The sequence below is a fragment of the Zosterops lateralis genome (genome assembly GCF_965231275.1).
Source record: "Zosterops lateralis genome assembly, chromosome: 22".
NCBI classification, from domain to species: Eukaryota; Metazoa; Chordata; class Aves; order Passeriformes; family Zosteropidae; genus Zosterops; species Zosterops lateralis.
The window spans coordinates 5,127,316-5,153,559 of record NC_139782.1 but is presented as its reverse complement, the minus strand read 5'-3'; the positions used below and the strand labels follow the sequence as shown (position 1 = coordinate 5,153,559).

The window sequence follows — 26,244 nt, the reverse complement described above, 5'->3', positions numbered from 1 at the left end:
AGGTGATGTTTCAGAAACTCTGTGGTTTATAGGAATGGCTGTGCAAAATCCCAGCTCTGATGGGAAAAGCTGCAGGCAATGGAAAGTGGAAGAGTTCAGGGAATGCTTTGAAATTCCTTTAAAAGTCTCTGCTGTACACAGGCGGATCTGTCCATGAAGAAACACTTTCTGTTACAGTCCTAAGAATAAAAACATTGTGATTTTTAGGGTGAGATTTGGTATTCAGTGTTACTGTTTTACTGGGGTGAACTTTTAAATAAACAGCAGTGAAAGCAGCTCTTAAGGAGGGAAAGGAGTACTATTGTTGTCCAACAAATATTACTGTTATTCAGTAAGTGTTGTAATTAGGAGGAGGGATTTATTAATTTTTAGGCAGCAGTTTCTCCAAAGATTTTTTGGTAAAGAAAACCTGTCCTCCAGCCCCATAACTGTGACTTCCAGTGAGTTCACTTCCAGATGGAAGCTGCTATAGGCGAGCTGGGAGCTCTGCACAGCCAGGGAGAAAGGTGCAGCATCAACCAGGATCGTTAATTCAAACTAAAAATGTATTGTTTTGCACGGTTTGATGTCCGCACCAACTGTGGTTCAATGGAGTCGGAAAGTTGCTCCTGTTGGATGTGAGTTTTGGTCTTTTTGGAGCTGGAGTGGGATTTGTCACCAGGTGGCAGCATGGGAGAAGGAAAGGCTTCGGATTCCTCCCGGCAAACATCAAGATCTTCCCTCTTTTCCTGAGTATGTGATAAAGCTTCTCTGAGGCTTCATTGTCTACGAGTCTAAAGTGCAGCAAAACACCTCTGGGTTCAGAACTTCCCGCAGAGCTGAAGCATTTTATGATTGTGGAAAGGTAACACAGTGGTCAGTAGGAATTCAGGGCCATTTCCTGGGGATTTGGAGCCTGTCTCTTATCTCCAGTTTGTGTGTGGGCACAGCCCCAGGATCAGTGGGGCTGTAAGGAGAGGTTGGGGCTTGTGCACTTGACACTGACACAAACTGGCAGCTGGGAAATGTTCTGCAGGTGGGAGATGGGATAAACTTACATGAAAAAATAGAGTAACTTCCATGTGCTGTGATGGTCACTTGGAATTAACCCTTCCAGGCACATTTTAATTATCCCTTTAACAGCTGCATGTGCCAGAACCTTTAATGGCCCATCTTCAGGGCTCAATGATTTTGCAGAGTGACACAGGCAGTTACTGCCTGGCTGTCAAGTGATTCCTGTGCTAGAAAGAAAAGCATTTGCTGGAATAATATTCAAAACTCACTATTAAATGTTGGAAGTTTAAAATATTCTCATTATAGTAGGATGCTTACCAAGGAAAACTCTCCGTACCTCTCCACAGGGAAATTCTTGCTGAATTGGCCACTGTTTTGTTTTTTTCTTTTAAATTTTATTAAAAATTAATACATGTTACATTTTCAAGTGTAAATACTGAAAAATAGCCTATGGCAAAATAAAAAGGCACAGGATTAAAACCAGCTTAATTGTTTCCATGGATACATGTCTGCTATTTGGCAAAAGGTATTTTATACACTTTCTACAAGAATAAGCATCATTTTAAATATATCTCTGAAGAGTGGGACCCTGTAATTTAACCATAAAGACAGAATTTGTACTCCTAAAGTGTGATAATTGTAGTGATGCCTCACTTGAAGGGGGTTCTTTGGAGCAGAGGAACTCAAGTGCAGGAGGAGAGTGCGACATAGAGCTCACTGTGTGACATGTCACGACAAATAGCAATCCATGACAACAAAGCAGTGATCAAAGTGCAGGGGCACAGACAGCACGAGAGTTTAACACCAGTTCTAACCTGGTTTGGGGAAAAATGCACCAGAAATGGAACCAGAACACTGAAAACGGAGCAGTGGAACATCTCAGCGTTGCTGAGCCCCAGAAAGTGGAGCTGACATATTAAAATTATTATTCCTTTCTGAAAAATAGATTTGTGGCTGCTTGTTGGTTTTGTTTTCGTGTAAGAATTAGTCCTTGTAACCCTGATGCAGTGTCTTCGTAACAGTCAGGATGTCGTTGGAAACAGTCGTTGTGCCCGGGAACAAACACAGCGTGGCCTCTGGCACAGCCCGCCAGTCCCGGGATCCATCCCTGTGATCCCCGGGATTCCTGTGTGCTCCCCAGTGGCGCTGGGAGAGCCGAGTGCTTCCTTGGCTCTCACTGCAGCAGCTGCCCCGGCAGCCCTGGCTGTGGCTGAGCAGCAGAACACCGGGCACATCCCTGCCACGAGCTGTTTGTGGTGTCACCAGAGTGCCCCATCCTTGGTTACCACACCCGGCACTTCCCTGCGGGGTGCATGGCCGTGCCCTTCTTACAGTGGAACACCTCGGAGAAGGCTTCAAAGTTCTGCAACGAGCCCATCACCCTAAACAAAGAGAAGGGACTCATTTACTTGGAAATGGCTGTTCTGGGGAAAAGAAAGTAGTTTGGAGCCTCAGAACTTGATTGCAGTTCAGAATACAGGATGCATTAGGAAATACAGGTAATATGAGCAATGAAATGCCAGAACAGAGTGGGTTTGGTCCTGTTCCATCCCCTATGGACTGCCAAAATCACCAGGTCAGGTTAGGTACATGCTCCAGCAGTGTCCTACAAGCTGTGGGAGAAAATCTGGTAGTCAGTCTGGAGTTATCTTGTGTGTTATCAGACTCTCCTGTGCTGTTGTGGTGCAAGGGGTTGAATGATGTGAGTTGTGAGTTAGTAAATGAGTAAAACCCACCTGTACTTCAGAGGGCTGTGAACATCTGTCTTTATGGACTGACTGGCATATTCTGGTCTGTAGGAGCCACACCAAACCTGGACAGGGAGATACAGCATTAGTGGGTCAGTATTAAAGGGAATTCATATTGGGCTCTTTCCTAAGAGCCATCCCAGTTTGCTATGGTGTCATTGGGGTCCATTTTATAGAGAGGCAGAATAGATGCAGTTATTTACTAATTAGCTTTTGTTTCATCAAGGTTTTGGATCAAGATCTGTTGCTCTGGACAGATCTATCTGCACTTGATTTCCCCCAGGTGTTTCCTCCAACAAAGTCCAAGGAGCTGAGGCACAACCCTGTGTGTTCTCACCTGGGCAAAGTTGAGGAAGAAAAGCTGTTTGTGGGACAGGTTCAGTCCAGGCAACTTTGGCTCCTTCCCTTCCCGTTCCAGCCACTTCAAGTAGGCCTGGAAATGATCACAGATCAACTCACAGGAGCAGCAGGAGGTGGATTTTGAATGTTGTTTTGGGAGGAGGGATTTTAGTCACCACATGCATTAACCAGTGTGTTTCCCTTCTGTATTTGTATAAATTTTCTCTCTCTAATACAAACAGTGGAGAGAATTTTATGAAAAAGCTGTCAACATAAGCACTATTGACTTCATAAACTCTTTCTATGGGAATTTGTATCTGGAAATAAAGTGTTAAGTCTCCTCTGCTCTCTATAGTGATGATTTTTCTCTCTTCAGCTAACTGCTCATTAAATAGCAGATAAGAGCCTTGCTCAATGTTAAATCCATTACCTGTTATTGTTGCACATTAATTGGCCAATTTGCTTTTTTTAGGTATATTGACACGATGGAGACAAGTTAATGTGCCCTCACGCTGGTTAATTCCCAACATTCTATTTTCTGCAGCTTCTCAGGTGCTGAGACAGTCCCAAAGCACAAAACAAAAGGGAGAGCTGAGGGTAAAAAGAGGTCCAGCCCACAGAACATCCATGGATTCTGTGTGCAGGCAGTTTATGTCACCCCACACAGCTCCTCCACGTCTGTGATGCCTTTTGGAACAATCCTAATGAAGTAATTGATTGGAATGGTGTCCCTTAGGGTTGGAATTTAAATTTCAAAAAATTCAGGATATTCTACAAACACCCTTAACACCATACTTGAAACAGCAAAGATAAAAGGTTTTGCTGTGACATCTGTTAGGGTTCTTTGTAGGGAAGAACATTCCCTGTTCCTGAGCTCCACCTTTGGGCTGCTCCTGGGTGCAAGAATGGCAGCAAGCCATGGGCCCATGAGCTTCCAGGTGCACAACTGAGGCTTTGGCTTTTGGAATATGGCAATAACTTGTTAGTTGTCAATTTTTTAGCACAGAATAAGCCCCACCATTGCTGGCTGCCAGGTAAAGTTAACTCACAGGGTGTTTGATGATTACCTTATAAGCCTGTCGGACTCCTCCATTATCTGCAATATTTTCTCCTAATGTGCTTATGCCACTGACCTGTAAAAATAATCATTTATTTACTCTATCATCAGTAAAATCAGCAGCTCTAAGAACCACAGGTCAGTCATACAATAGCCTGACATGCCTGGAGCAAAGGGAAGCTGTGACTTTGTGTTGGGACAAGAAAGGAGATAATGAAATTAAATCACAGGGTAAGAGCTGTAGATTGGAACAGAACACACAAAAATATAACATGGACAGAACTTGGGCTGCTGCTGGACAGAACATCACTGCACACAGACCCTGGGCTTTCTGGGCCACACCAGTATCTCCAGTTTATCACAACCCTTGTGCCTTGCTCCCAGAAGAGTTAGTAGCTGGGGTTTGTGCATATTCCCCATAGGGATCCCCTGTTAAAGTAATTATTTGTACAGACCCAGAGCTGTGCCTGTGCTGGTCGTGGTTGTTACTCACGTTCTGTCCCCCAGCCAGCTCCCAGGTGTAGTTCCCGTACTGGTGCACCATGCACAGGGACTGCTCCTTGAAATGCAGTGCTGAGAAATTGCTCCACCAGTCCAGCATGTTCCCATCTTTGTCAAAATTCCTACCTGCAGGAAAACCCAGGGATAAAATGAAAGTTTTGAGCAAGATTTTAAAGCTGCCACTCTTCCAGTGTAGCACCCAGGATGTAGGAGCTGCACTCTCTTCCCCTTTCCTTCCTGAATTTAGATGCTCAGAAATATTTTGGACACAGTTTATTCTCTTTGTCGTAATGGAATGGAATTGTGGTTTCTGTTATTTCCTGATTTCCTGTTCAGTCAGCAGCCCTGACTTCAGGTATAGCTCCAAAGCCGGTTTTATTTCCAAGTGGTTTTTGCAGATACCGTGTAACAAAACCTTCCCTCACCTCTGAGGTGTCTGACGTGCTGGTTCTGTGTGGTCAGAACTGAGGTTTATAGAAAATTAAAATGGAAATGCAGTTCTGGAGTTTGTGTTCTTGGCTCTCTGGCTGGAATCTTTGCTCTAGAACTCAGTTTCTGAGGCTGTGTTGTGTGTTTATGTGTCATTTGCATAAACTTAATGAGCATTTAAAAAATGAGCTTGGAGAAAACCCATGTGGAAGAAACTCCTGACTTGTAGAGTCAGAAGTGAGTTTTTCCCCCAAATTATTTTACATGGCATTTGAGAAAGTCAAAAAGTCAATTTGTTTCAAGCATTTGTGTTGAAAAACAAAGTCTCCTGGGATTTCAAGACACTACTGACATTTGTTATATCCCAAAAATGTTGTTCACAGATTTCACTGTATTCAGGAACCCATGGATCTGCTTGCTTTTGTTTTTGATCCAATGATGCTATAAAAATAACTTTTTTTTTCCCTGAGAATTGTCATTACCTCAATTTATTTTTAACATCTGCTTATTTCTTGTGCTCTGTTCAGGAAACATTCCCTGCAAAACTTTCCATAGAGTGTTCCCAGTATGCTCCTATTGCTGCTGAGCTGGATGTGACTGCACAGGGATCTTCAGTCCCAGTGCATTTTAATTCCTGCCATGCCATGAAATAATAACAGCTGAAATAATAACATTTTTTCAGTTGTGTCCTCACCGTTGTCATCGAACCCGTGAGTGATCTCATGCCCAATAACCATCCCAATCCCGCCGAAGTTCAGGGCCTGGGGCTGGTGTTTGCTGAAGAAGGGAGGCTGGAGAATCCCAGCAGGAAAAACTGCAAAGACAGAGAGAAAGAGGGCAATGCTATAAGGTGGATTTGTTTTTGCATCCCTGGCAGACAGATTGCTTGCTTGGTGTAAGGGTCAGGAAGGAACAGAAAATATAAAATGATTAGAAACAAGCTCATGCCTCATGTGAAATTGTTTCTCTCTTGATAAATGGAAAATGACAAGTTAATAAAGGTTTAATTTAGCACATCTGCAGCTACAGTATCTCCCTGTTTGAGCCCAGGCAGCATTTACATTAAGCTTAGACTAATTTGGTCCATAATATTTGCTGCAGTGAGTCAAGAACAGAATGTTTAGGAGCTGTCCTTTGGAGACAGGCACAGTTTGTGTGTCAAAGCCATTTTATAGGGGAACTAATGGAGGTTTTATTGCTTTATTTGGGTTAAGGAGAGGTTAGAAATGATACCAACAGCACTTGGAGTGTAAAACATGCACAGGTGTGATTCCTGCAGACCACCAAGGGGACTTGATGCCAGTTGCGGGGGGCAATATGAGATCTGTTCTGCCTCATTCTGCTGGCAAAAACCTTATCCAGAACCATGGGATTTGCTTTTTACCCCTTCTACACAAGCTGAAAAGCATAAATACTTCTAGAGGAATTCAGACTGGCAGTAATTCACTCTAATGAGATATTTTCTATGAAGGGAGATATTGAAATTATATTGAAAGTAATTAATTCAGAGACAAAACCTTTTTGGCTGCACAGGTTTTATCCATATAATTTAGTGCAGAAATGCATAAGTCAGACTGCTGTAAGACAGAGCAATGTGGCAAATTGTCTTCTCAAGCTAGAGACATGAAGAAACAGAATTTAACTGACATGCACACTGTTGTGGGTGGTTGTGCTTGGATTTTAGCATATTCATCTCCAAGTTGCTTAAATGAGTTACTTTTGTATGATTTATAAGGACAAAGCTGGAGAGGAACCAGGTGGCTTCAGGACTTGAGTTCCCTGCCTGGAAAGGTGATTCCAGTCCACTAAAATCAGTGGGGACAAACTGGGAGCTGAGGTTGACCACCAGTAAAGCCCCCAGGAGGGCCCTGCCATAGGTGAAGGTCTTGGTGCTGCTGTACCTGCAGGATGGAGGTGAGTGGAAGCTGCACAAAGGTAAACAGGTTTTGGGAGAGGTCAGAGGGCTAAATTATCAGCAATTTGGATGTTTATGATTCTAGCAATTAGAGAAGTTTTCTGTTGTGACTGTTGGTAGATTGGGCCGTTTCTACTCCTGGCCTTTGCCCTGGGAGCAGGATGCAGTTATTGTCTGGCCTAAAACCCCCATGGTCCTTCTATGGTATCAGTAGTTGAGCAGCAGATCTTCCTGGGAGTCTGGGAATTTGAATAAGCACTTCTGGAGGGAATTATCTATTGTCTCTGCTGCTGGGGGTGCTCAGAGTTCGGCAGAGACTCAGCAGTTTTAACCTGAGCTCCTGCATGAGGTCTGAGCTCAGGAGCACAGGGAGCCAGGCTAAGAACGATGAAGGGCAGCCCAGCAGCCCTGCAGAGCTCACACAGCTGATGCTCTGGGAGCAGAGGCAGTTTCTGGGGTGGCTCTTAGCAGTGTAATTCCAGTGCCACATGCACAGAGCAAACTGGAGAGCTGCCCCAAGTGCTATCAGAACTCAGAATGTAGGAGCAGGACACACTGGACACACTGGGAGCATTCTCTGGGTGCTGGCACTGGTGCTGTCCCAGGCTTTCAAATCCAAGCCTGTTCAGTGACAGGGTATAAACTACACCTGCCAAGGAGGGGGAGCTGAATATTCATCAACAAAGTGCTTGAGCTGAACAGCCTGGCAGCCTTGCCCAGAATTCCTGGATTGGTGCAGGCAGATTTATCTCTGGATGCACACCTGCACTGTTGTGTGGATAAAATTAGCTGGTTAAAAGTGTTTAAACCTACCTATCTGATTCCTGTTGGGGGAATAGAATGCATTGACCACTGCAGCTCCAATTATCCATCTGAAAATAAATGTTGCACACAGTTAGTCATGATGGGTTTTTCCCCCTCGACATTTTTGAAATTTAATTCTGGTTAAAAAATGGAAGGTATGTAGGAAAGGATTGTAAGGATATAATCCTTTCTGGGATTTTACATATATATATATTTATTTTATATATGTGTGTGTATATATATATATGCATACATATATATATATGTATGTATGTATATATATGTAATGTATATATTATCAGGAATGTATATATGGCTATATAAAGAAATATAATTTCCTTGTTAGGAGAAAGAAGAGCCTGGTAAAAAGAAGGAAAATCCTTATAAGAAAAGGATTAATGTGGGAAAAAGGGTGCATTGATCACAGCTGTAAAGAACTCCTGATACCAGGAAATACCTGGTGGCTTGTTTATGGGCAGCTTTCATCCCAAACATACAACATTCAAGGGAAAAAGCATTTTTCATTTTACCTTAGAATTGTTTAATTCCTTGATTATCTCAGCCACGGGCACTCCCAGGTATGAGTTAAATACCCCCACCATTAACCCAGAATTTAGGTTGTGTCTGTGACTGTCTGGAAACTCACATATCTTGGTCAACTCTCTCTCGAAGCTTCTTCAGGCTCTTTTGGGCTCCAGCTCGCAGGTTTTCCAGGATGTTTTCAAAGTAGTTGTGTTCACTGAAGTTTAACTACACAAACAGGAATCCAAATACATTTGTCAGCTGAGCAGGAAGAGGAACTTCTCGTCCCACTGAATGTCCTCTAAAGGATGTTTTGGTTGCATGGTTTCACTGAATAGTTGGTTCTTTGCACCAGTTATTTATTAATATGTTCATTTCCATGTCCTTGGGAAGGGCAGTTGCACAGGTACAAATATTCCAGGGACAAGAAAGCAAAAGCGGGTGTTTATTTGGAGGTATTTAGTGAGATGTGCACAAAATACTTACATTGGCATATTCCAGGTCCAGTTTCTCATTCTGATCTTCCAAAATATAATCTGGGTAGCCAATTTGTTCTTTGATTGCCATTGCCTGGAAGAAAAGAGTTGAATGTTTCCTCTTAATTGTGGTTTTTGTTGGTGTGTTGTTGTTTTTGCTAAAGTTTTGACACAGAGAATAGTTAAATGTTTGGGTTTTTTTCTTAGCTTTGGAATGGTGCTGATGGTCCTGAGGTCAGTTAAAAGCTGGAAATGTTTTTTTTGAGGATTGCATCCAGTTGGAAATTTTATTGATGTGGGCTAACAAAGGATTGAAAGGAGAGGACAATGTAACAGGATATTAATGTCCTCTTTTCCTCTTGTTTGTGGAGAAACTGGAAATGGTGATACTACAAAATTCCAAATATTTCATGTTCATAAGGGAATACTGAAGTTCCTTGTTATCTCTGACCTTCTCACGAGCTTTCTCCTTGGATGCCTCATCCATCCACTGTAACTCATCCAAAGTCTCCACAAACACTTCACGGATCTTCTCTATTAAATCTCGGACCTGAAAGAGAGCCAGGGAGACACTCAGCATTCACATGCCCTATTCCCAGGCACAGCTAAGGAGGGATGAAAAGCTTCCTGCTGGAAGGTGATGTCTCCAAATCCTATGCTCTAAACCATGGTACTGAGCATCTAAAAGAGCATCACAAACGAGTTCTTGCACCTTCTGGACTGGTGGATAACTCTCCCAGGCAAAAAATAGGGAGCTCACAGCAGAGGGAATGGGCACTGTGGGCATTGTGGATGTACAGTAGTACAAAGGGTAAACTACATACCATCCTCTTGCTCTCACCAGCAAAAGTCTCCCGGACATACATCGCTCCCACCGCGTTCTCCATGTTGTTGTTGACGTAACTCACGCACTCCCTCCAGCGCGCCTCCTCCAGCGTCGTCCCGTACAGGGCCTGCAGCACCAGAGCCACATTAACCCTGCCCCTGCAGCTCTTCTGTCTGAATTAACCCAAAGGTTTCCACTGCTGGCATTGGGCTGGTTTCAGCATTAACCCTGCCCCTGCAGCTCTTCTGTCTGAATTAACCCAAAGGTTTCCACTGCTGCCATTGGGTTGGTTTCAGCATTCACCCTGCCCCTGCAGCTCCTCCAAACCTCTGCCCAAATTAACCCAAAGGTTTCCACTGCTGCCATTGGGTTGGTTTCAGCATTAACCCTGCCCCTGCAGCTCTTCTGCCCAAATTAACCCAAAGGTTTCCACTGCTGCCATTGGGTTTGTTTCAGCATTAACCCTGCCCCTGTAGCTCTTCCAAACCTCTGCCCAAATTAACCCAAAGGTTTCCACTGCTGCCATTGGGTTGGTTTCAGCATTAACCCTGCCCCTGCAGCTCTCCAGACTTCTGCCTGAATTAAACAAAGGTTTCCACTGCTGCCATTGGGCTGTTTTCAGCATTAACCCTGCCCCTGCAGCTCTTCTGCCTAAATTAACCCAAAGTTTCCACTGCTGCCATTGGGTTGGTTTGAGGGCTCCATGATGTAATCACAGAATCTAGGATGGTTTGGGCTGGGAAGGAGCTCTAAGTTCACCTCTTTGCAAACCCCTGACAGGGTTACTGTGTTGACCAGGCTGGATTTGGTGGAGTTGTGCTCTCCTCTTTATGAAGAGAGGAAATACCTTCCTGTAGCTGGCCCGAGCATCCTTGAAGCGCCGGCTCAAGCTGCTGACCCGGTCGATCACCAGCCGCCAGATGAGGTAGTTCTGGATGGTGCTGTGTGGGAAAGCAAAGCTGAGCTTAATCCCCTGTAAAAACCAGCACTAGTGCAGGCAGTCAGAGGGGAATCTCAATTTTGGATGGCGACAAGGAAGGAAATAATTGCTGCCAGTCTTGGGTTTTACAGCATCTCATTTAACTGCAGAGTCATCCAGCCTGAGGACTGGGCTGTCATGTCTGTTCTGGGATTAATTTATTTTTCTTCCTTCTAGAATGTAACAGGAGCTAAGCCTGTCATGTATTTTTTTTCTTCTCATTTAACCTTTTCTAACCAAGCAGCAAGTAAGACACCTTGTACTGCAATATTTTGACTTTGGAACCTCCAAAGGCATTTCCTGTATTTTACAGAGGTGCCATTTTTCCTCAGAAGCTCAGAACTAGCATGAGGGTCCAATAATTGATATTTCAGCAATCCTTCTGTGACTTTTGTCCTACTTCTCCTGCAGTTTCTTTACCTGGCTGAGTACTTGGAGATAATTGCTTTCAGCTCTTGCAGATAAGGCATCCCATACACAACCACCTCTTCCTCCTGGTCCACCTGAACACTTACTGAAGACATGACACGTTGGATGAAGAAGGTCCAGTTAAATTCCTAGGCAGACAGAGAGACATTCCAATGTTGGATGATTAAATGCCTCAGTAACTGGACTTTTGACAGTCTTATGACCTTGAATGCAGCTGTTCAGTAGGACAAAGTTTTGAAGGAATTCTGAAGACAAAATCAGGAATGGGAATGATTTTGTACCTCTTTGTTGAAGCACTGATTAATTCACAAAGCCATTTCCAACTGGCATGGAATTAAGAGACCTGAAGTACAAGACTGCTCATGAAACACTTACATTGAATGCAAACTTTTCCTGCAGCTCTGCTAAGGTCATTTTGTTGTACAACAAGGTCACATCGTGCCTTTCCTCTGCTGGGGTCGTGGCCTGAAGACATTCACAAGGTTATTACTGGAATCAACTGACAGAAATATCAATGGCTGAAATCACATGCAGGTGCACACATACACACTCCAATAATATTCAGATTAACCAGTTTGTTTGGGAAAAGGACAATCATTTGATTGTGCCCTGTGCCACTTCCAAAAATTCAATACAGGAGCCTGGGTACCCCCCTATTCAATAATGTTTCAGGGATATATTGAGCCAAGTGGTTCCTTCTGTCCTCTTTAGAATAGAAGCCTCCTCTGGGGGATTTTTGGGGTGCTTTAGGTTATTAAGGATGCAAGGGAGCCTGCCCTGGTGTTATCCCAGTGCATGGTTAGGAGGAGGGGAACTATCCTGCTTTACAAGAGTTCCTGATAGAAATAAGGCTGTGACTGGAGCAGCACAGCAGCAGTGTACACAGCAGGCAGAATTAGAGACACAGAGGCTCTGATTTTTGGGCTGCTCGTGGCACAAAAAGTCTTCTTCTCCCACTTTGTTCTGTGCTGTGCGTTTTCTGGTGCACCGAAAACTGCTGCACAAAGCAGCAAGAGACCCTTCCCCCTCACCCCTTGCACCCCACAATTTCCTGAAGAGTTCTTGATCTCTCTACTCACATTTGCAATCTCTGTTTCAAGCTCCATGACCTTTGCCATTTCCTCTTGGACAAAGGAATCATTTCTGGACACATTCTTGTCTTCCCGGATCATTTTGGCAATGGTGATCATGAACTGCAGATAAGCTTCTCTCACCTGCAGTCAGACACAGAATGGGTAGAAAAGGTTTGTTGTCCATCATTTCATAGAATCCCAGAAGGGTTGGGGTTGAAAGGACCTTAAACCCCATCCAGTGCCACCTCCTGCCATGGGCAGGGACAGCTTCCATTATCCCAGGTTGGCCTGGAATAGGCATTCCCAGGGTTCTGTGTCCCAGGCCACCACAGAAAATGCTTGGGTTGCTCAACTGCTTTAGAAATTTGCCTCAAGGCTTCTAAACAAGCAGCCAAGCCAGCATAGAATAAAGATTTATATATATTTGTATAAAATAATGGAAACCCAGAATGGTTTGGGTTGGGAAGGAACTTAAAGCCCATTCACTTCCACCCCCTGCCCTGGGCAAGGACACCTTCCACTATCCCAGGCTGCTCCAAGCCCCAGTGTCCAACCTGGCATTGAACACTTCCAGGGATGGGGCAGCCACAGCTTCTCTGGGCACCCTGTTTCAGGGCCTCACCACTCTCACAGAGAATAATTTCTTCCCAATATCCCATCCCTGCTCTCTGGCAGTTTGAACCCATTCCCCTTGTCATTAACTCCAAGCCTATGATAATAGTCTCTCTTCTCTATTTCTGTAGTTCATCTTCACATTCCTCATTCAGCAAAGCATTCTCTTTGTCATGAATACCTTCCAGGGCACTTGCCAGCCTCAAAACACACTTTTTGCTTCTCTGTGCCATCCAACCCCAGCATTCTGAGTTAGAATTACTGCTTGGGCAAAGAGGAGGCTCTGTGCTTTGAGTTACAGTATGGGAACAGTAATCCAAAATTCCAGGGTGAGCAGGGAAGGTTTGAGTTCTCTGAAAGTAATACCATAAATCTTCTCAGGTCTGGTTTTAGTGTCTGAAAGAAAAGCTCTGTTTCAGACAGTTCCCAGTGACATCTTTGCTTTATTCCTGACGGGAGGCTCTGACTGATTTCTGCCTCAGAATGGGCCTTGAAAAGACATTTGGCTGCTGAGGGAGTGCTGCTCCCTGATACAGGAAAACTTGATGCTACCTGTTCTTCTCATATACTTTTCTTCCTCTGCAGACCCTGGAAGTCAGATAAACACGGTGACTGTGGTGAAATTGAGTCTGGGCACTTACAGATGATGATTTGTGGTTTTAGGCTGAATGCTGAGCCTTAATCAGGCCAGACTCCCCCAGGCCTCAGGAGGAGTTTTGCCAAAAGATGCTGGACTAAGCACAGGGGGAGTTTGGGTCATCAGAGTTGGGCTCATTGTCTGGGGGCAGCGAGCTGGTAAATACAAATAAAAAGGGGTTGTGTCTCTTCCTTGGTCATTAGGATTAAGAGCACAGCCTCAGCCCCCCTGCTTTGTGCCTTCAAATTAAAGCTGTATTGAGCAGAACTGGTTTTCATTCACTAATTTAGGATTGTCTCTGCACTGTACCTGATTTCCTACCTCCTCCAAGGTAGGAAAGACCCTGTGTCTGACCTTCATGCCCCAAAGCATAAATATCCCTCTTTTCTGCTGTGAGTGCTGCTGTGGAGGTGACACTTGCAGGGGAGATTCCCATGTCAGCAGCTCTCCACATTTCCCAGCTTCCAGGAGATTGTTTTGTCCCAGGAGGTGGCAGCTCCTAAAAGTGTCCAGAAGGTGTGGGGACAATCCCCTATAAACCTCCCAGGGCTGTTTTTTAGCTATATTCTGTATAAAGTGTAGTCAAATACACTGAAGTGAGAAGAAAACTCTTCCCACTGATGTTTTCATCTGCCTTTACAACCACGAGACAAAAGAGTCTCAAATGCTGATTGTTGTCCCTCTGTATTCCCTTCCATTCTTGTTAGGAAAATTGGTTTGATGTTGGGCTGCAAATACTCTTTGTTAGCAAGGCATAATTGAGGAAAATAAAATGTACTAAAGCAGTATTTTCATCTTGGAAACAGACAAATTATCTGGCTCTGTTTGCAACAGCTTTCTGTGCATTCACAGAAACAGTGTTTTTGCAGAATCAGTGTTTTTGCCCTGAGCATTGGCAGAAGAAAGCCGCTAGAAAATAATCTCTCACAATTTCATGTAATTTTGGGGGAAGGGGAGAGTAAGTGGCAGCAGATTCTTACTTGCTGAGCATCAGGGATTCAGAGGAAGATACAAGCCAATCCCTTGCACTGAGAATATGAAGCTGTCCTTCAAAATGAGAGACTGTCTAAGCCATAAAACACGATTTTAATGTCTCATAACCTTCTTCATGAGTTGGCCAGTTCTGGGGAGGCTTGATATTTATACAGGTGCTCAGTCCTTTTGTAAACTTTACAAAATGTTGGCTTAATTAAAAAAAATAGCAATGAATGTTTAATGCATTCAGTCTAATTCTGATTGTTGCATAGCATGAAGATTCATATATTGGGGTTTTCAAAAGCACAGAGATAAGGAATAAAGTTGCTTTAGTGGCACAGAGTAAATCAATACAAGGAATACTTACTCTTTGATAGTTGCCCCCATTAAAGTAGTAGTCCCTGGATGGCATTCCCAAACTTGGCTGGTCAATCTGGAGGAAAATGCATTTCTCTGGTTAGTGGTGAACAGGAACTGAGGCTGTCCAAAGGAATCCTTGAGAGGCAGCGGGAAATGCTGTGTGTGCCACTAAAAACTGGAATGACACCCCTGCCAAACACCCAGAGAGTTTGAGCTCTCCTGGATCTGGGGTGAGGTGGAAAGTACAGCTCTAGTCTCTGAGTTCCCAGGTAAGGGCAGGGTGGCTCTTAGTGTGGGTTATAAAACAAAATCTTTCAGTTATCACGGAGATCCAAGAACAAATTTAAGTAACTTTTCTACCTTGCTTGACTTTAGGGCTGCACTTCTTGCACAACCATTCATGAACAAAATCTGAAATACTCTTTATGTATTTTAAACCCATGGTTTCTTACTACATATTAAACCTCATCATCATTTTTGAAGTCACAAGAATTTGCAGCCCTTAAATGCTGTAAATCAGCAAAGTTCCATTGATTCTTACTTCTTTTGCTGAAACAAAAACTATGCTACCATAAAACATTTCCCAGTATGTCTTTGAGACAGATCTGACACGTAGGGTACAGAACTGTTGCCTACATTTTACCACTATTGTTCTATAGTGGTAAAGCTCATCTGTCTGCAGTGTAAATAATTATCCGTTATGATTCTGGTCTATAAATAATTCCCTGTCATTTTTTTTCTTACATAAATGATGTGTCTGCTGGAATCCCGGTCATCATTCCACACGAACATGTCAATGAGGACACGTTTGTTAAACCTGGAGTTCATTATGGAAAGGTTTTCCTCCATGCTCCAGCTTGGCTCTGGGAGATAAAAGGGAAAACAGACTTAATTTGTCAATCTGTGTCACATTGGTTGAAGTTGTACAGTTCACAAGCTGGCTGCTGAAATTTTGGAGATCTATTTAAATGGATCAGTGAATGTTAAATGTGTGTGTAAATCCTGACTTCTGCTTGGAAAGAGAAACTGAAAATGGAGGATTTAATTTGGTGACAGTGTCCTCCCTGATTCAGTAAATAATTCTGACTGAACCCCTCCAGGCCCAGAATTACCTTTGGTTTTACTCCAGTCTGCAGAAGCCACTGGCCAATCTCCAACCATCCTCAAGGCCTCCAGCAGAGGCAGGGAATCTCTTTGCTCTATCAGGCCTGAGGGAGGAAAGAAAAATTCTGTGTTGTTGTCATACAAAAATAAAAATTAGAAAAAATAAGTAATGGGCCTAACAGTTTAAATTCGCAGCTGAGTGTGTCTTAGCAAGAAATAAAAGATATCATGAAACCATTCTGTGTTAGTTTTCAGAAAAGGAATGAAAATACTTCTGTGGCTCCACTGCTGATTTGGGCTGGATTGGTTCGGGAAAGATGAGCTGGGGACAGGTTTATGCCTTCTGAGGGAAAAGCTTTGCATCCACACCAGGGGTGGATACCCAATATCCATCCTTTCCACATCCCAAATGGGTATATTGAGGTTTAATGAAATACCAAGGCATCTTCATCCATCTGAAGATGAATTTTCCAGGCACAGCCACATGGATTAGACAGATATTGACTGGACTTTGCTTAACAGGACTTTGGTTTTTCTGTACACCTGGTTTTGAAGAGGGGAATCGATGGAACAAGACACTCACTCTCGTTCATGCAGGACTTGTAAAGGATTTTAGCTTTCTGAAATGCTTCTCTGTCCCCTTGATCTGAAGTCTCCAGCACACCTGGGGAAAGAACCATTGCCATCAGATTTTTGCTCTGGAGAGCTTTGATCATTTTACAGAAATCCCTGAGGATTCAGGGCTGTGAGAAGCACTTCTAGGCTGCAATTACTGTCAAACTAGAGAGCTCTTCATGCCATTAATGAAAAAAGTGTCAGGAGGGAGGACCTGCAGACAGACCTTGCTTGTCCTGCTCTTTTTGGAGTTAGCACTCAATCACCTTGGGCTAATTTTTACTGGGAACAGGATGTTTCCAAAAAATGGGTGTAGTAAGAGATGTAGAGAATAAAGGACCAGAGAGAAAAGATTCCTAATCAATACTTCCCTGCAAGTTTATTTCTGTCTGATGTGCAGCCAGTTAGCTCTGAAATAACCACAGGTGCCTGGGGGTGGAGCAGCCTCATCCCTACCTTTCAGGATGATCTCCAGCTCGTCTCTGAGGATGTCAAAGATGCTGTATCTGGAGCTGGTCTCTGGGATGACGTGCCGGTTCAGCCAGCCCCCGCAGGCGTACTGGTAGAAATCCTTGCACGGGTCAGCTGTGGGGTCCATGTTCTGGATTATTCTGGCAGCTGGGCAGCAGAATTGGACAGCTGAGTTCTACAGCCTGCCCAGGGATCTCTGGGACTACTGAAGACTGTCAAGGTTGAGCTTGGCAAGGCTCACTCCTGCATATTATGATTTGAGGAATCCTATTTTTTGCTTAAAAATGGATCTGAATGGCAGAAGAATTGTCCCAGAGGAGGAGGCCTTGCAGGGAAGAGTGCCCAGTGCTCCCCTGGGCTGCAGTTTAGGTACTGCCCAAGAAACCAGGGCTTCCAGGGGGCTATTGGGAACATCTGTGCTGGAGCCTCACCTTTCTTGAGGCGTAGAGACCAAAAATAAGAAGGTAAATACCCCATGAGAAAGAAAATTCAGTCTAAAGGGCATTTTATTATGCTTATAGGTACAGATTGTGTTGGTCAGTCCATGGCCTTGTGGCTCAGAGCCAGAGCTCTTGGCCACACTGCCAATTTTCCTGTGCTACTTATGAATGGTATTCCTTACCCAAGGGGAAATCTCATTCCTTTTCATCTACTGCAGCCTTAAACTCAGAATTATCTCTTATTTAGGCTCAGTAACAACACATAAAGCCTCCCCTCTGCAGCAGTGATTCACAGTAACCCATTACCTGCTGTCACACACCCAGGGGTGGTACAGATGTTGCCCGAGTTGGTGCCATAGTGGGAGCCTGCAGGGAGAGGAGAGGAAAGCAGATGGAATTACTTGTTTTGGAAAGAAATTGCTCCCAAAGTCACTCACCAGAGCCCAATCTCAGTGACAGCTCTGCTTGGTTTGAGAGCAGGCGAGTGAGTGTTGGTGCCAGTCAAAGACATCAGATGACAACCGTGAAGAAATCTGGGGATTTTTGGGAAAAATTTATTGGCAGCAGAATTACAACAGTCTTGACAGTGAGTTTTATCTCTCCTGGAAGGAGATTAAGACCATCTTTTCTACCTGCTAACTGCCTCCACAGTCTACTCTGAAAGTGTGGGATCGTTTTTTAGACAATCTATTAAGATGCTCTGAGCATCTTCCAAGTTGAGACTGAGAGGTTTAAACAGGGGGCAAAAAGCTGGGTCACTGCTGCCACACTGCTTTGAGTCACCAGGATCAAATCTAAGAAAATAAATTACTTTTATTTCTCCAGGTATTTGTGTGTTGGGGAGGGGGAGCCTGTCACAGACTTGTTTGGCCACAGTTTCATGTGGCCTTTAAGGTTGGTCCTTGCTGCTCACCTGAGAGGTTGTCCCTAACCTGGAATTTTCAGGGCTGATACAATAGTGTAGGAATAAGGAAACTGTGGACCTTGTGTTCAAATTTGTCCTGCCTTGAGTTGAGCATGGAAAAGGCCACTGAAGTCCTGTTCTGGGGTATTCATCTCCTATTTTTGAGTGCTTAGTCTTGGTTTGTGAAGTTCTCCTGGTGCAGAAGATCCCCAAAAAGCCCGTGCACACATAATTTTTGATGCTGAGTATTCAAGTGGATGTATTTGTGATGCAGGGCAGGTGTCAGGTCCCTCCCATGTGCTGTTCCCTGTGGAGCTGCAGGGATCTGAGGGCCTTGACTCCGGGAGAAGGAAATTAATTTTGCTGGTTTAATTTCCCATTTGCGAACCTGGATGTCTTGGTTTACTCCTAACTTATATCAAATAGGCAACTATGTGCTTCCACTCAGGAAAACAAAATCTTGGTACTTTCCAGCAGATTTAGCCATTTTAAAGCTCTGGTTTTGATCCTTGTTTGCAGAAAAGAGTTACTAAAAAAAAATCGTTTTCAATGCAAATAAGTGCTTTACATGAGAGCAAACAAGATTACAGTAATTCAGAGAGAAATAAAACAGTGGGGGAGAAAACAGGGCTTTGAAGTTCATCAGTGGAAGCGACATAAAAAGCCCCCACTGTGCTGGGGAATGTTCAGGGTTCAGCTGAGCGTGGCCATGCTGGGTGGGAGCACATCTGCATGAGAAAAACTCTGTGTCCTGCCCTGGCTGGTGTCTGGCAACCTGAACAGAGGAGGAACAAAATATGTGAACAATGGGAAGCTTCACAGATATAGTTTATATATATATATATATTTTTTTTTTTTGGAGGGGGGGTGTTTCCTTCAGCATTTGTTGGGTTTTTTGTTTTATGTGCTGGATGAAGCTAAACCAAATTTTTGGAGTTTCTTAAACCCTCTTGTAATTAAACAATTGGCAAAATCAAACCTAAGAGCCCAGGGTATCTCCAAGGGGAAAATAAAATACTTGGAGGAAAAGAAATGAGTAGTTCAAGGGCAGAAGGGAAGGAGCAATAGCAAAGAGCAATGTGAAGAAGAAATAATTGTACTACAGGAATTTTGTGTATCTCTCATTGTTTCCCAAGGACCAGGCAGGATTGAAATAGATCCTTTTTTTTCTTTCATTTACTTATTTATTTATTTAATTTAAAATCAAAGCTTCTCTCTTTACTATAACCTGACAATGTCTCACTTCAATTTCTGGAACCAACTGCTTTGAATGAGGCTTAAACTCCCCAAGCCCTCGTGATTGTGATGCTGTAACTGAGCAGGATGAGCAGGGGAGCCAGAGCTTGGTTTGCAATTCCAGGGCACACTCAGGGCTCTGAAACTCTGCCCCAAAACCAGATCATGGGAAATGGCTGGGGAAGAGATCTCAGTTTACCTCGAAAAGCGTCTCCTTTGTTTCTCTATCAATTCTGTTCTTTTATTCCTCAGAACCTTTCCTGCCACAGGCTCTGGGTATGACCAGCTCTGCCCTCTTTGGCTTTACAATCTCAGATCATTGCCCACTCGACTGCAGCCTTGTCACCTGCACCTTCCAAAAACTAGAAATGAACTTAAAATGCACCTACTGAATTCTCAACCACTCTGCCTTTTGTTTTCTCAATTACTTTTCTAGAACAGCCCAAGTTTTCAGTAGAAACAGAGGTATTTCTCTATTTATTTTCCTCCCTGGTTAAGCACTGCTGACAGGTTGAGTTACAGTGATAGAGAGGCTCCTGCTTTGACATCCATTTCAGTCTGGTACAGCAGCAGCAGAGAATTGATCAGGGAAGAGAAGCTTTAATGGAGACAAATGAAATGGCCTGAGCTGTGGGACTACTCCAAATGGAAGAAAATGAGGGAAATTAAGCACTCCAGATGCTACTTGAGGGGTGAACTGCTCACCTGAGACATGGCAGAGCTGGGACACGCTTCAGTCCCCCTGGAGTCACTGCAGAGAATTTTATTGTCCTAATTTGGCCTCACAGGAGTCACTGAGCCCTGTCCCATTTCCTGGGCAGCAGCAGGAGCCAGGAATGACTTGTGGCATCTCTGGATGGCTGCAGTCCCCTTCAGCAGCTCACCTTTGGAATGATGGTGCCTTTCAAACCCAAGGGCCTTAATGCAGCTCCTTTTTCAGAGAACAAAAGCCAAGCCAAGCCTTCTGCAGGGCTCTGGAGGACACAGCTTGTGTTTAGTGTCTCCCCACTGCGCGTTTGGAGGAGCACAGATGGCTGGGGATGGCACACACGGGGACAATTAGACCCACAGTTGTCACCAGGCACTCACGTGGGAGCTTTTACCTCTCAGCACCTTCCCTTTTCTCAGATCTCCTCTGCAGAAGTGCTCTTGGCACTGCAAGCTGCCCTTGTTGCTGTTAAAACAGAAATTTGCTCGCAACAAACAGCGGAATTGCCAAATTCAGGTTTATTTTGTCAGAGAGGGCTGCCTGTGCCAGGTGTCAGCGTCTTCAGATGGAGTGCAGAACACAAATGTTTGGTTTTATCCCATCTTTCCTAGGATTTCTTACCTATAATCAGAATTTTGTGTGAGAATCAGCAAATTGTGTGTTTATTTGCCCGTTTTGCAGCCCTGCATGGCCTGTCACTCCCCATTACAGCTCTGCATTCATGCAGCTCCATCTGACTACGACTGAGGAGAGTCTTGCCACCCAAATGTCACCATGACTTGTGTGTTAGCTGCCACTTCTTGAAATTCTGCATCTCCCCTGAATAGCTGCCTCGTTAATGAACGTTCCTGACGTCAAAGGACATTTGGACTTCACACCAGTGAAGGAGAGGAGCCAGAGCTCAGCTACAAACTTGTCTCAGTTTTTAGTTTAGACACTGCTCCTGCTCAGCAGGCTTGTTTAAATCTGTTATTTAAATGCACAAAAATAACATTCAGCACAGGCAATGTAAGAGAAAAATGTGGGTATTTTTTTTTTTAAATCCACCCCCAGAATAAGGTGCTGCTCGGTTTGTGTGTCTGTTTGTTTGGAGCCTGCCTAAGGAGACAGCACAGGGCTGTGACCTTGGGCTTCCTAACAGCCAGCAGTGACAACGTGTGGGGATGCAGACACGAAAAATATCAGTGAGTCTTCCTCCTGAGAAGGCAGCTTGGGAGCCAGAAAGTCAAATAACCAGAATTACGGGAGCAGCAATTAGGTGAGGCTGGAAGTTGTTTGGAGCTAAGTTGCTGGAGGAGCTGCTGAGTGATTTGATGTGCCAGCTACAGAGAGGGTTGAGAAGTTCCTCAGGCTGTGACCTTTCCAGCAAGGGATGAGGTTTGGAGTTCAGTAAACACTGAGGGGGGAGCTGTGAAAAGGGTGCTGAGGTGGGGGTGTGGGTGTGAGGGAAGGATTGAGAGCATGGTGTGCTCAGATCCAAACCCAACCCTGCCTCCCTTGCCAGGATCACCCCAATATTACTTCATTCTTCCTATGTTTTCTATCAGCTTATTTAGATGAGGGTGGTTTTTGAGTCTGAGAACTTCCTTGGATGTCACAAATCCCCAAATTGTGTCCAGAACTCTGTAACTGCACTGCTGTGAGAGCTTGAGTGTTTTTGTTGGCTGGGAATAGAGATAAAAATCCCAGTCAGCATTAACAGAACTCCAGGAATTATTGCTGTGCCCAGAGGGCTATTTCATGCACCACAGTGCTCTTCTGCATGATATATACAAGCAGAAAAATATTCTCCCTGAACCACAAAGCCTAAACATGCCTTTAGAAATTAAAAAAAAAAAAAAAAAGAAAAAAAAGAAAGAAAAAAAAAAAAAAAGTGAATGCAAAGCAGGACAAACAATGCTTTAATTTTCTAATTTAATTCCTAATTACAAGCTAAACAAAATTAATTTTAGTAGCCTGGGTAGTGTCATTCTGATCAAGGATGTCTCAAGGTAAAGTGAGAAATCTGAATCTGCTCTAAGTGAACAATCCAGTGTCCCGTACACATCCCAAAATGAACATTTCAGTGAAATTAGCAATAGAAGAATCCCAGGATAACACTGCTGGTTGTATCACATGAATGATGCTCAGCCACATTGTGTTTTTCCTGTTGTTCTGTGGGATTTCTGTGGCTCAGCTCTGAGCCAGAGGTGCTTTTCCCTTGGGGAACCTGAGACTTGAGGCTTTTGGCTGAGCATTGGGAACAGGCTGAAGTGTGACAGCAAAACAGAACTAAGGGGGGCACTGGGACAAAACTTTTCAAGACAAAAAGAAGATGTTTCTGCTGCAGGAACAGTCTGAAAGGCTCTTGCTGACTCAGTTCTTGCATGTTGACACTGCTCTGTGAGGATGAAGCTCCTCAGGCTGCTCATTTCCCACCTGGAATCTCATTTCCCACCTGGAATCTCATTTCCCACCTGGAATTATCTAAAGCTGGTGGCTGCTCCAGCTGTGAGCTGGGATGGGGACAGAGGCACAAAGTAGCTCCAGGGCAGAGCTGAACACACCTGGTGGGGTGTGAGGAGCACAGACAGGCAGAACATCAACCCTGCACTCAGGGAAAGTTTAATTGCAGATATGAACCTGCAAAAATATTTAGGTTTTAGACCTGTTTTCTCACAGATAAGCTTTCCTTAGACACATGTAGTGAGCACAGAGTCTGCCTGTGGATTTAGATGAGACCAACACTTGGGCAAATATTACGAATACCCGAGTTCTGGGTTGTCTGGACCCAGGGCAGATTTCTCAAATCCTTAATGCATGCAGGAGGCAAAACCCTGCCTAACTCAACGTTTGATACAGAAACTCCTCCTCCAGGACCTGGATCTGGGGAATTTCTTTCCTCTCATCTCCTGAGCTAATAGAATAAACTTTCTGATGAACTTTCTGAATACCCAAATACTCAGATTTTGCCTGGCATTCAACTGCTGCTAGCAAATGGAGTGAACAATAACGAGGCTTTTTTCATGAATTATTGCTCAGGACTGTGCAGTGTTTCACTCACAAGTGCTGAAAATGCAGCTCCCTGCAGCAGGGGAGGCAGAGACAGTGTGAGGACACAGCAAAGCCTTGCTCTAGTTTTGCTGTTCCCACTTTAATTTCATTCTCCAGTGTTTTAACAAAGCTCCCAATCCAAGAGACTTTAATGGAAGTGACAAACATGAGGCAGAGCTGCTCCCGAGCATTTGATGCTTCACAGGGTTTTAAAGTGGGACTTTGCACTTGCTGTGCCAGTGGGAAAACTTTGGTTTTACCAAGTGTGCTCTGCAGTTAAAATATTTAGGCAAAACACTTCAAAATAACGTGGCTCAATGTCAGGTTTCTGGCAAGATATTTGCATTCAAGTCACTGAAGCAAATCACACTTAGAGATCCAACTGCCTGATGGAATATTTAAAAGTCTCCTTTTCCTCAGCAGCAAGTGGCTTTTTTTTTTTTTTTTTTTTAAAGCTTTCATATTGTAATAAGCAATTTCCCCTTCAGGGAGATTGTTTTTAGAAGTGTTTTAAAGCAGCTGTTGCTTAAAAAACCCTGACAATAATGAATCTTGGCTTGTGCTTGGATAAAATGAGGAAATATCAGTCCTCACACACAGACACACACCTTCCCTCTAAAACAGCGCATCAGCTTTGTCAAAACAGCTCTGAATTCAACACGCTGCACGGAATTAAATAAAAGCATAGAATCTTACAGAGCGTAATTCAAAATTTAGGTAAAAGCCAACAAAATCTCTGTGCTCAAGGCAGAGACCTCATGGTCTCCCCGTATTTTTGTTTTCATTTAGCTCTGTGAAGAAAAAAAAAAAAAAAAAAAAAAAAAAGGACTTTTTCTGCTGTTTGCAGAGGGAAGGGGAGGATTATTCCCAGGTTCTTACCTCTGCTGCTGGCATAGAGGATCACCAGGGCGACGGCAGCACAGGTCATGAGGAGCAGCAGGACAGCCAGCCCGATGGCCACAAAGCTCCAGGGCTTCTTCCCGGATTTGGTCGATTTTTCCACAATATCCATTTGACTTTCTGATTTCCCCATTATTGTAACTCTAAATCGGGGAGGGGAGGGCGAGAGAGGGTTAACGGCACGGCTACGTCAGGATAGGGAGAAGAAATGCATGAGAAAAAAAAAAAAAAAAAGCAGCAGAATAAAAGCAAAGAGAGAAAGAAAACTTCCAAATTATTACATGTATTTGTCCATTTGATTGTCCACAGATTTGCCAACCTCATTCTCCATCCCCTGTGCCTGCGTGTCTGCTCTGGGGGGGGCTGTGCTCTCCGTGCTGCAGCGTCACAACTTCAGGAGCCTCTTTGAGAACTCTGCAAAAGTCTCATCACCAGCTTGGGCAACTCCTTTTCTCCCAAATCACAGAAGGAGGGAGGGAGGGAGCAAACTGCTGCCTTCCCCTGCCCACTTCCAAAGTCGTGCAGAATTCCCTCCGTGGCGCTGGGCAGCTCCTGCAGGGCTGTGTTTGTTACCAGCCAGGGAATCCGAGCTGGGATCCTTCCAGGTGTGGCTGTGTTTGTTACCAGCCGGGGAATCCGGGCTGGGATCCTTCCAGGTGTGGCTGTGTGTGTTACCAGCCAGGGAATCCGGGCTGGGATCCTTCCAGGTGTGCCTGTGTTTGTTACCAGCCGGGGAATCCGGGCTGGGATCCTTCCAGGTGTGGCTGTGTGTGTTACCAGCCGGGGAATCCGGGCTGGGATCCTTCCAGGTGCGAGCGCCCGTGGGCGGCGATGGGGCAGGATGGGGACAGCGGGCGGCTCCGGGGCCACGGGGCGGCTCCGGGGGCTGCGGGAGCCTGCGGCTCTGCCGGGCTTCTCCGAGCCATGCTCAGCCTTGGGAGCTCAGCCCCGAGCCCTTCCCAGCTCCAGGGAGATGCTCCGGGGGAGGAGGAGGAGGGGGGTGGGACGGGCTGGAGGCGCTCCCCGCCGCTGCGGCTTCTCCAGAACTCCAGGGATTCTGTCCTCCTTGGAATACCCTGCGGTTTCTCCTGAGCTCCCTGGGATTCTGTTCTCCTTGGAATGCCCCCCTGGTTATTCGGCTCATCCCGAGCTCATCCCGGGATCCTGTTTTCCCCTGGAATTCCCCCCGGTTATTCGGCTCATCCCGAGCTCCCTGGGATTCTGCTTTTCCCTGGAATGCCCCCCGGTTATTCGGCTCATCCCGAGCTCCCCAGGATTCTGCTTTTCCTGGAATGCCCCCCGGTTATTCGGCTCATCCCGGGATTCTGTTTTCCCCGGTCATTCATTCGGGCGCTGCTCTGGCAGGGGAGTTGGGAACCTGCTGAAGCTCTCCGGCTCCCCAGAGCGCCCGCAGCTTTGGGGTGGGATGAATGTGTGTGCAAACAGGCTGATTTATGGGGTTGTGGCAGGCAATGCACACAATTCCTTCATGGAAATCTGTCTGGGAATAACTGGGGAAGGCAGGGCAGGGTGGGCGTGTGGTTTCCCTTGGGTTTTGTTTTGCTCCAGAGGGGACTCCGGGGGCAGGGAGAGCCAGGCTGGGGCTGGGGGTGTTTTCCCCCGAGCTGGGGTCACTCCCTGCAGGAATTCACAGCTCAGGTTGTGCCTCTGCACACCGAGTTCTGTGTGAGTTCAGGAGGAGGTGCTGGGGGCAGAGCAGGGACTCCTTTGTGGCTGTTCACTGGGAATGGACACACAGTGTTCCAAGAATGGGGAACAATGAACTCCAGTTCCTTCTGCCAGGAGCCCAAATCTCCTCTCCTAGTCAGAATTCTGCCATAAAATCCCTGGGAGAGTTTCCCTTTTATTTTTTTTTCTCCAGAGTCATGTTAGCTCAGGCTCTGGCAAGTGTGAAGGCGGCAATTCTCATCCCACCAGCTGAGGAGGAGTAGGAGAACACAGGGATGTGAAATGCTTGAGCAGATCCTGGGTGTCCATATGGGGAGCAGAGCTGCAGAAGGCAGGGTCACTCCTAAGGACAAAACTATACATTTAATTAGGGTATAAGTGATCTCTCATTTCTGTTTGCAGAAATTCCTACGGCTAACAAAGATTGATTTCCTGTGTTTATGGGAATCTTCCTTGTTGTTGAGCAGT

The 26,244-nt window shown here is 44.9% G+C and overlaps 1 protein-coding gene across 2 annotated transcripts; it reads right to left on the bottom strand.

The window, feature by feature from the left end:
• Window positions 1-1,370: 1,370 nt before the first annotated feature.
• MMEL1 (membrane metalloendopeptidase like 1) lies at window positions 1,371-24,763 on the bottom strand. Of its 2 annotated transcripts, none has more exons than XM_083876799.1 (23): window positions 24,369-24,763; window positions 24,067-24,230; window positions 17,612-17,671; window positions 16,851-17,012; window positions 16,363-16,443; window positions 15,788-15,883; window positions 15,420-15,538; window positions 14,683-14,748; window positions 12,098-12,232; window positions 11,394-11,483; window positions 11,010-11,146; window positions 10,458-10,551; window positions 9,609-9,737; window positions 9,236-9,334; window positions 8,795-8,878; window positions 8,433-8,536; window positions 7,796-7,854; window positions 5,762-5,881; window positions 4,631-4,764; window positions 4,148-4,213; window positions 3,079-3,174; window positions 2,730-2,806; window positions 1,371-2,375 (listed from the first exon to the last, which is right to left on the bottom strand). In XM_083876799.1, the coding sequence occupies exons 1-23, from the start codon at window positions 24,416-24,418 to the stop codon at window positions 2,276-2,278; spliced, it is 2,322 nt and encodes a 773-aa protein (XP_083732925.1). In that variant the 5' UTR covers window positions 24,419-24,763; the 3' UTR covers window positions 1,371-2,275. The 2 variants fall into 2 exon arrangements, with proteins under 2 accessions (XP_083732925.1, XP_083732926.1); XM_083876800.1 differs by having other exon boundaries at window positions 24,407-24,763.
• Between the last annotated feature and the right edge of the window lie 1,481 nt (window positions 24,764-26,244).

What these genes read in the sequence shown, in the direction of transcription:
- MMEL1 (XM_083876799.1), bottom strand. Translation starts at nt 24,418, where the DNA reads ATGGAGAATGAGGTTGGCAAATCTGTGGACAATCAAATGGACAAATAC. An exon ending in CCTCTATGCCAGCAGCAGAG is followed by an intron (nt 17,672 to 24,066) that starts GTAAGAACCTGG and finishes CTCTCCCTGCAG; the next exon opens with GCTCCCACTATGGCACCAAC. An exon ending in AGGAGAAAGCTCGTGAGAAG is followed by an intron (nt 8,879 to 9,235) that starts GTCAGAGATAAC and finishes CTTTTCTTCCAG; the next exon opens with GCAATGGCAATCAAAGAACA.